This window comes from Dipteris shenzhenensis, chromosome 2 (genome assembly GCF_047967505.1).
Source record: "Dipteris shenzhenensis isolate YYH24624 ecotype China chromosome 2, Dip_SZ_1.0, whole genome shotgun sequence".
Taxonomy (NCBI): Eukaryota; Viridiplantae; Streptophyta; class Polypodiopsida; order Gleicheniales; family Dipteridaceae; genus Dipteris; species Dipteris shenzhenensis.
The window spans coordinates 60604888-60615391 of NC_141597.1; the positions used below are offsets into that span (position 1 = coordinate 60604888).

The following is a 10504-nucleotide window of genomic DNA, read 5'->3' on the forward strand; positions in this document are numbered from 1 at the left end:
ATTCATTATGTTGGAATATGTCAAAATCCATGAGCATAGTTTTTGGCTCCAACAAGCATTTTGCAAGCAAAGGAAAGACCTTGCATATTTCATTGAGAGCACAGTATGGTCTAGCACACTAGAACATGTATAAAACCCTACACACCAAGAGGAGCATAGGGTCCATTACATAGGTTGGAGACCCATACAAATACAAATCAAAATGAAAGCAAGAGAAATTGGAGAAATGTACCTTCCAAATAGCTACAAAAGCTATCTTAAAGGCTTTAAGGATTTTGGGCGAATGCCTTTGAAGATGACATATCAACTCTAAAGGCATGGCTTCATTGGTGGGATGCTGGTGCTATGCATTGGGGAAGATGGTTTTTGCCACTAATTGACCCCGGTTTCAAATTTGGAAGAGGCCAAACATTTTAGCATTTGAGCAAGTCAAGGGTGCATGTCACAAGTGTCCTTTACATAAGCATCTTGTAAGAAAGAGGCAATTGAAGACAACAAACATTATATCATTGTGAAACCTCCACTGTGTAATGGAGTAACATGTTTACATTGCTCCAACATTTAATATTTAGGAGTTCAATTCACAAGTCCCAACAAAACTTCTTAATCCTTCCAACTGAAAGATTCACCACATGTGAAAGATTTCCCACAGGATGCATGTGCAAGAAGAATACATAAGAGATGTACATAAGCAGAGCAGCCTCTTTTTTCATCCTATAACTGTCACGAAGACAGTAAAGTCCTGTGCATGTGTCAAATTGTAAAACACACACAAGGTTCAGTAACTGAATATGCAAACATAACTACTAGCCTTCAGATGGTACAAAATAAGCTGATCCTGATTCCTCCACTTCCATGGTAACTACGAAATAGCAAAAAGCAGCACAAATGCAGTTCCTCGGAAAATTTTACTGTACAATACACCAGATGGAATTTTCCAGGCAAGGCTCCCATCTTCGCTACTCCTCAGCATGGCACAGATGATCATGGTCCTAAGAGAAGCCCTTCTGCAACAAACGAAGATGAGTTTGATGCATAAATGGGCTGAAATGAGGCCCCAAGAGAATGAACAACTCCCGGCTCCTCTTTTGGCCTCAGGCCCAAACCTTGCCCAAAAAATTCAGCACCTTCAAGTGGCCTCATCCTTGTCACACTTGAGCCCCTCAAGCTCATTGTCTGTGTCGAGATCTCTGTTCCACCTTGTAGCCTGTTCTGCTCAGACGTTAATGCACCATTCATTAACCTGTTACCGCCCAATTCCGTACCAACGGCTTTGTCCACTGCTTTGAACCTATCCTCAAGAAGCTTACCAAGATACTGCTCCTGAAGAGAAGGGGAAGGCTTTGCAAAAGAGCTAGCACCAGAGCTGCTCAGTCCAGGTCCTGGTGGAGGTGAGACAGAAGTAGCAGCAGTTCCACTTGTGTCACGATGACCATTCCTTGCCGCAGGCACATCGTGATTGTGCTTCCCCTCGTATGTAGTTATGACAGCTTTGTTATCCGTAGATGATCTCTCCACATGCTTCCTCACTTTGCAACCTAAATTGGTACACTTGTAGTAGCTTCTGCGCATCACAAGGACCCCACCAAGAAAAGTTTGCATAACAAAACATGAAAATCTCTCTCTCTCTCTCTCTCTCTCTCTCTCTTCAGCAACTAACCTTCTGCCCCCTGAAGGACACCGCTGTGCTCAGGAAAATTCATTAGTAGTACTACATCACATGATTCCTACACAATCTGCTCTCCTCACACCCCAACCTGGACCCAACCCCTCAACTTGGCATATACCCTACACCCGTGTGCCCACCTCACTAAAGAACACATACATGCAGGTGCTCAAGCAAATACACATTGAATACATTGTGTAACTTGGATATGGAAAGCAGCTCCAACTGAGATGCAAGATCCCCAACTTCCATATAATTTAAAGGCAGCAAATCTCTGCTTCTGCTGACTGCTAGTGAGCATAATCTCCTTTATTGAACGAAATACCTCATGTGCATGCCTCGATTCTTGCATGCCTTGTCAGCCTCCATCCACTTTCTAGGTTAAGCTTGACTTGCAACGTTTCAACACCCACACCTATTACGGGTTTAGGCATCCTGGCTTGCTACTTTTCAACACCCACACCTATTACGGGTTCAGGGTGTCCCACCTTTAAATGGGCTCATACAAATGTATAAATGCTTTATGTGCTATAGCAAAATTCTGAAAACTATGGCATCTGTCCCATGACCTAGGGCAGCACAACAGAATTGACATGAGCATAGTTTTTTCCATACGTTTCCATACACCAAACACATACGGGTATGGAAGTATGGAATAAGTACGGAAAAAGCCCCTTGGCTGAAGCATACATGGCCCTAAAATTTTTCATACTTTCAAAACATTGGTATAAGAAATTTCATACTTTTAAAACATAAGGTATAGGAAATTTTATCCACAAACATTGAAAGACTTGTCACTTCATGATTCATCAGTCATCAAATACATCAATGATCAAGGATTAAAGAGTCATGAGGCTTAAAACCTTAAAAGAGAAATCTAGGAAAAGCTTCCAAGTTCCAACTTACCATCAAAGCTGAAAACTCTAAAGCTAGGCAAAAAAGAAATAAGGCTGCAAAAAAGGCACAAAAGTCAAGAATCAAGCTTCAGTGTGCTAGCTCTAGAGTCTCCACTAACAGCACGCAGGCAAGGCAGAAGAAAAGCGAAGTCAAAATCGTAAAAAATGACATTTTTAGAAAAATCCCCTGGTCACGCGTTTTCTCAGACATTTGCAAACGTTGAGTTTTCATACCATACACATGTGGAAAAAACTATAGACATGAGTACTATTACACGTTCACCCTCTCAAACTGTTTGCAGTGATTTGTTATGTGATTTGCAGAACAAGCTCCACATGGAATTGATGACCAAGAAAGAAAAAGTGGGTCTTGGTTAGAAAGAAGTGGCCTTGTTCAGTAAGCATGTCAACTAGCAAATCTCTCTCTCTCTCTCTCTCTCTCTCTCTCTCTACACACTTTTTTTGTTTTGTAAAAGAGCCTTTCATTAAGAAGAATGTACATTCATATCTGTCCAAAGCGAGACAGCTACTACTAAAAACACTGTGTGCGGGCGTGCGTGTCACACACGCTTTTTTTTTTTTTTTTTTAGTGAAACCAGTAACTATAAAATTAACATGAAATCAATGTACATGACATTAGACTCCAAAAGAGAGCCTAATGGAAGAACTCAAAAACAGTCAGAAAACACTTCAAGGCTAGTAGCATCCAAGTCCCTCACAGCATAACTATCATATAAAGATTGCTTGAGGGACATTCTGAAGAAAGCATATGCCTGAGGAAACTGTTGTCCCATTCTAAAATGCAATCTCTGTGTCATAGTACCCAAAAACGAGCCCAGTGAAAGAAAAGGAGGAATGGAGACATCTGAGATGAGAAGCATCCAAACATCTAGAAGAGTTTCCCAAATCTGATAGAGGAAAACCGAAGCCGCAGCAAATGAGAGACATGAGTGATCACTATCCGAGAGTGCGGGCAAGACCATAACAAATGGGGAACTGTCTCACGGTGATGAGAGCAACGGGGGCAGGAAGAGGAAGCAATACGACGTGCTGCCAATTTCACCCCAATGGAAAAAGCTCCCACTATACATCTCTAAAAGAAAAGCCTCTGTTTCAATGGCAATTTAGCTTTCCAAATTTTCTTGAGTTGTGATTGCCACCAAGATAAAGGCCTATCCAAATTCCAAAGAGTGTTGGCATGCTTATCAATCCATGGCCATGGAAGAAGAAATCTGTAGACCATCGAGGAGGCCAAATTATGCATTGAAAGTGAACAGGTAGCAGGAGATAAGGAAGTCAGATTCCAGTCCAGTAATCTGTCCTGTACAAATAGTGGAGGAACAGAAACAAATGGCTGCAACATAGTTGTAAGTATTCTCCAAATGGGCCTATGATGCAGACCCAAGGGGAATGTCCTGCAAGCTTGTGGAAATGAAAGCACATAACCATGTTGATCACACACGCACACACACACACACACATACACACACACGGAACCCCTATAATAAATCCATGCCATTCACACTTAGGAATGGGTGTATGTTGCAATAACCAGCTAGAAACATGTTTTCCAATTTGTTCTTGGCAGTCCCATTTTATCAGAAGCTATGTTCAATATGGCCATAGTCTGTCACAATCATGTGGCGTGCTATGGAGGACAAGTCCTATATCTTATATGTAGAGGCTGGACTGAAGTTGATCACTTTTCAAAGAGCACGTCACATAATGCAAGATGTATTCAAGGTGATCCTTAATCTAATCCCAGCACTGCAGGTCTAGGGTACCAGAAATCTGCTTGCTGTCTGGAATTCTGCATATACTCTTCAATAATTCTATGCGCCCAATCCTAGGTATCTGAAAACATTAGCAGCCCATCGCAGTGGTTCACCTTCCACATGGATGTCAAGTCAGCATTCCTCAAGGGGGACCTCAAAGAGCCGACCTACATGGATCAGCCACCCGTCCGCCTGATCCAAAGTTTGTCAATGATTCAGAAGGGGACAGGAAATTGATGGTGATCCCCTAAGAGGCGTATATCAGCCACCCATCCGCATCCAGAGTTTGTCAAATGCGAACCTATATCTTCATTCAAAGGGGACATGAAATGATGGTGATCCCTTTTGTTCGTAATATGATCATAACTGGGGAACACAAAGAGTAAATCGAAGAAGTGAAGGCATGGCAAAATTCGACATGATCGACCTTGGCCTTCTTTGCTATTTATCGGCATCAAAATCTAGGGCAGCACGTTTATCTCATAGAAGAAATACTGCCTAGAGATATTAAAGCAATTCTGGATGGAGGATTACAAGGGGGTGGCACAGAAGATGTCATGCAGCTGGTAGACTCCACCCAGTATTGACAAACTAGTCAGGAGTCTATTGTATACAGTAATACCCGGTCAGACATCGTATTCTTGCCAGACTGCTTTGTCAGCTTGCATCTACACCAAAGGAAACACACTGGACAGCATGCTACATGTGCTCCAGTATTTGCAGGGTATCATCGAAAACAGAATCATTTACCAGAGTGGAATCAACTTCCACAGGCATTGTGATTCTGACTAGGCCAAAGATGTGGAGTCTGGACACGCAGCGATCCATTTTCAGATACTACTTCAGCTAGGTGCTCGGGCCATCTCATAATTCAGTAAGACGCAACCCACAATGTCTCTGTCTTCGATGGAAGCGAGTACCAATCAACATGTATGGTTTCGTGCCAGTCTTTATGGCTCCAATGGGTACTAGAAGACAGTGAAGGCCTTTCAATGTGATGAAGAGTTGGAGATTTACTGCGACACAAAGAGTTGCATAGCAATCGCAAAGAACCTGAGGTTCCATGCCAAGACAAAACACATATACCTTTGTAAGACTAGAATAAGTCCAAGATAAAACACATCGATGTTCATTACAACTTCATCAGGAAGGGATGGGTTGGTATAGTTGATCGACTTCCCCGTGGGAGAAGACGTGACACTTCACCTAGGTCTGTCTTGTGAGTAGATGGAGCATCTCTTCTCGACATTTGGGTGTAGGCCCACATTGAGCCAGCAAGAGGGGGTGTTACACCTCACATGTGATCACCCATGTGAAAGAATAGGCCAGATTCGGCCTCTAAAGCTGGATTCCACTATATGTCTCCAAGTGAATTGATAGAGGTATGATAGGTGCCAGAAGTGCTAAGTCATGACCTGGAGATTACCCCACATAGGCTAGGCAATGCTGTTTGAAGTACTCAAGGAACCACAAACGCATCGCATTTCAGCACAATACCTGGAGAGAGCACTAGAGAAAAGCACAAGTCTTTTTGCACTGATTGGTGTAAAAACAAAAAGGCCTTGTTTCTTTGGAAAATTTTGTTCTTTATGCCCTTCAACATTCCCCTTGACCTCACAACACGGAATCATATAAATTTTTGAACAACAGGTCTACTGATGTGTCTCACCATTTTGCTATAAAAAAGACATGCAGACCTCTTGGCCTGGAAGTACACAAAAACCTCTTGGAGCCTGGGAACATTCAAAAGATATGGATTGAGTACAGCAAGTTTAGAGCTCTGCAATCCTCATGATGTCCAATCAGATGATTTGAGGAAGGATTGGAAGATATATCTAAGGTCTGACAACTCTCGGAATTGAAGCTTGCAATGACTACATACGTGACAACTTTTGAGTCAAGGTTTTCAGACTTCCCTCCTCTGAAATAAGATTCATAACAAGCATATTATTCCACAATCGTTCCTTTAGAAATGGAAGCTTTTGTCCCATACACATGACTTCGGTTTTGTGATCAAGAGATTGCAAACAGCCCAGTAATCTATCGTCTCAAAGAATTCTACATTAGATGATTTGATAGGGTGCTAGAGTAGCAGCTTATTGTGGGCTACACTATTGTAAGCAGTTTGGCCTACTGGACTGCACAAGCATTAAAAGCATTTGTTTTAGTAGCACGTTGGGCTATGCTGTAAAATATTCAAGTGTACTGTGATAATATTTGACTTGAAACTAGCCCCCATACACAAATTTGCTACTTTTGGAATGACAAGGGTAGCACCACCTCCTCACAAATTTGATATGCGGCTTGTTGTATTTAACAGCTGCAGCAATATACTTGGAATTTGCCACATCTAAAAGGCAACCATGTGTTTCTCTAAATAATTTCACTTCAGCCCATAACCATATTTATGCTTTGCTCCCTTTCTTACCTCAACGAGCCACCCTGCACGATAAAGTGAAATAACATTTAAAACAGTGGCAGTATACAGAGACTCTCTTAGGATGTTAATATTGACGATAAAAGGAGCCAGGTAAAGGCAGGAGGTTCAAACCGAGGATGGGAATTCCCCTTGACCACTTTCTGTCCATACTTGCGCCATCTGTAACCATCGTCAAGAATATCAACCTCACTTGTCGTTTGTACCACAACTCGAGGCTCTCGTATAGTCCTGAGTGGGCCACTTGCTAGTCCCTCCTTGGCCTTCTCTATCCTCCTGAAGTGAGGTTCATAAAAAAGAGTCAGCATACACTTTCATATAGAGTAAAGGCAGAAACAGCTGCCTTACTAAGATACACACCAGCTGCCTTACTAAGATACACAAGGCGGGGTACCTGCGCTTAGAATCTGGTTCATCATCATCACCTTTACTGCCCTCATCTTCCTCAACTTCATCATCACTAGTTGAGCCCAAGGATGGTTCTGGAGTACCAGCTAAACCACCACAAAAAGGGCCCCTCGATGATGAAGATGGATCTGCAGAGCTCCTGTCACTATCCGCTTTTCCAACCCTATTAGAAATGTCAGCTCTATCCAGCAACGCTGAATGAGAAGCCTCCCGACCTGTTCGATCTGACATATGGCCCCCATTCATAGCTGACCTACGGGTAGCTTGTGGCTTTGCATGGTTATGCTCTCCTTTGTAGACAATTTCAGTAACTTCTCCTTCATATGAACGTTCGACCTTTTTCTTCACTGGACAGTTAGGACTTGTGCACTTGTAGTAACTGCGAGGATATTCACTACCTTTCACTTGCTTCTGCCCATATTTCCTCCAGTTATAGCCATCCTCAGACGGCCTCTCAACCACTTGTGGCAGAGGATGTGCAACAGCCAGTACTTCAGACTCTGTAACCTTTTCTGAAGGCTCGGTTCCACCTGTTGATTCAAGAGGACCTTCTGATTGTATGGGTGCCACCAGCCCATTGAATGAGGGGACTGAGGTCAAAACTGACGTGGATTCGGAAACTGCTTGTGACTGGGCTTGTGCCTGAACTTGCGCCAGGGCCTGTTGATGAGACAGCCCAAAGGGACCCTGCGAGCCATTACATTTACAAGGTTCACATAAGAGATAAGATGCAATAGAAAAGAGATAGGATTCCCCTTATTGCAACAAACTTCTACCACTAATAAATTACAAACAAAGCTAATTATTATACAAGAAGCACAAAGCAGGTTGACTGCAGCAATGCCCTCCTGCTTCTCTTTATCTTGATGATATTAAACATTTCTGCATCAATTACACTTCAGTATCACAGCATCTGTAGAAGTCTACGATTTACTAAGATGTCTCTGTGATTTTACCAAGCAGTAACTCCTATGACCTAGGCCAAAAGCTAACTCGCCAGGACACATCAGAACCATGACCATCATAAAGTTGTGTTTACAAAGGCACAACAGAGTACTCGAATCTTGAATCTCATATGATTTATAAACTTAAGTTTTCCAACCTGAAGAACTCACAAGTCCACAAAATATGATGCCACGGTTACTATTGAATAGAAACGATAGGATGTAGAAGCATGGCGTGATAATTCTTCTCTACAATAAAATACGATGGAAACACACTAAAAACTGAGATACTGGTCACTCCTACGATACTTGAGCGGACTTGATCTAATTACCATGCCAGCGAGAGACGAGAGTGGATGGCTTGCCAAGTGTGGGTGAGGCTTAAAAACAAAACTCCCATCCTGATCAGAACTGTCCTTGGAGCTATCAGGAACACCTGTTGGTCCACATTCCTGGGCCAAAGGGGGTAAGGGGAACGTGCCTGTTGTCGGAGATGGCTCGGCCTGCAACAAAATAATTCGACCAACACCTGAGATAACTAAGCACCCAGCAATTGCAACACCTGAGACATGATAACCTATGAGAGAGGAAACCACGCTTCTACACCAAAAATCAACAAAAATTCACCTGCGCTGTGGGCAGAAGGACCGGTGAGTCCAATAACGTCGTGGGGCTGAGGCCTGGTGGAATGGTAAGATATGGAGAACGAGGAATCGGAAGTCTGGACGGCGTCATCGTTTTAAATCTGGCATTACTGAATCGCGCAGAACCGGAAATTCCCTGTGGTCCCAGCCCCTTGTTTCCCACGGCTGAAGCCTCTGCTACATCCATCGGGGAGCCTAACATACCCTTGATAGGAGCGGAATCACCCATTTGAGCGGTCGGAGACGCCATAGCCCCAGCCAGCAACTGCGAGAACGACTTGTAATCAGCATAAGGGTCCTGTTCTGCAAATAGGCTAGACACAAAAGTCATAGGACTCGGGGTCGAAGCATCGAAACCCCCAAGAAGAGCTTCCGCTGGCTTTCGAGGAGGCAGAGTCAGCGTAGGAAGTGAAGAAGCGGGTTTTGCAAGCATCACCACTCCACCTTCCCCTGTCTCCGAACTGCTTCCATTGGATTCCATGCGTAAATTTGTGCTGATATCTGAAGTTCTTTCCACACCTAAGCTAAATACTGGCCTTGGTTTGTCAAAAGGGCCAAAGAGCTTCTCAACTCGAAAAGTAGCTGACAAGTCGGGAGGCTATCAGGCGATCTATCTGAAATCAAATGCTCGCCAGTGGATTTCTGTCTTTTTCTAACGTCTGAGCCGGAAAAGATCTGTCCTTGTGAAGGAGTAGACGAAGAACGTAAGTACCCAGGCAATCTGGTGCCTCTGGAGTTCAATCTGACCAAGTCAAACAGAGGTCGAAATACAGGTTTCTTTGAAGCACTCCACCCAAAGCAAGTGGAGATATAAGATAGGCGCAGCAGAGAGTGGGGAAGTAGGGTGGAAGTTATCGAATCGATGAGGGAGGGGTAAGTCCAAAATCCAACGGAAGAGCACCCACAGAATCAACAAAAAGGAGAGCTGCCACGAGGAGATTGAGATGCAGAAGAAAAGGCAAGATGTGGGAGGGTGAGAAATGTCAGCGAGAGGAATAAGAAAGCCACGGTGAAGATAATACTAGTACTACTAGAGGCAGAGAGATGGGGCAGGGAAAGAAGCAGGGGGCGCATTGGGTCCCAATTTCCAGACAGAAAGGCGTAGGGCTGGGCTAAAATTCAACGAGATGACAGGGGTGGTACGCGGCAAAAGGAAGAATCAGAGGACAAAAGGAAACGCGTTCCTGTTCAAAAGGGCGGGCAGGCAGGGGAGGTAGAAAATCCGTGGAGCGGGCAGTTGAGACATGACAGCAAAAGAAAACACACACACCCCCCCCCACGCTTAGCTGCCTACAAGAGGCCGCCACTGCTACCAATCCACGATCCAGAGACACAGAGAAAGACACAGAGCGCGCGGTGATCCAAACAAAAGATTGTCATAGCATACACAAATACAGCAGCTGCAGGCACATGGAGATCTCGAAGACTGACATGAACATGGCCATAGGAGGAAGGACGGCAAGCAGGATCTTGCTTGCAGAGAAACCTGAAAGAGAAAGAGGAGAGAGACAGATTACCAAATCATGAATTGGCAAACGCAAACACAGAGCTGGTGTGCGGGAGGAAGGCAGAGAGACTATATCATTTGACTGGCAACTAACCCTTTTGGTGTGAAAATCAGCTCAAACATTGAGGACCCATCCCCTTGCCTTTTCCTTAATTCAAAGGAGACACCTCCACAAGAAGGGTCACAAGAGCAAGGAAGATTGTCAAGGAGGGACAAGGAAAATATCC

At 43.9% G+C, this 10504-nt stretch overlaps 1 protein-coding gene across 1 annotated transcript; it reads right to left on the minus strand.

Moving 5' to 3' along the window:
- Positions 1-781: 781 nt before the first annotated feature.
- LOC147905084 (putative WRKY transcription factor 4) lies at positions 782-9793 on the minus strand. Its single transcript, XM_087390078.1, has 5 exons — positions 8754-9793; positions 8459-8629; positions 7169-7869; positions 6889-7050; positions 782-1564 (listed from the first exon to the last, which is right to left on the minus strand). The coding sequence occupies exons 1-5, from the start codon at positions 9249-9251 to the stop codon at positions 985-987; spliced, it is 2112 nt and encodes a 703-aa protein (XP_087246204.1). The 5' UTR covers positions 9252-9793; the 3' UTR covers positions 782-984.
- Positions 9794-10504: the final 711 nt, after the last annotated feature.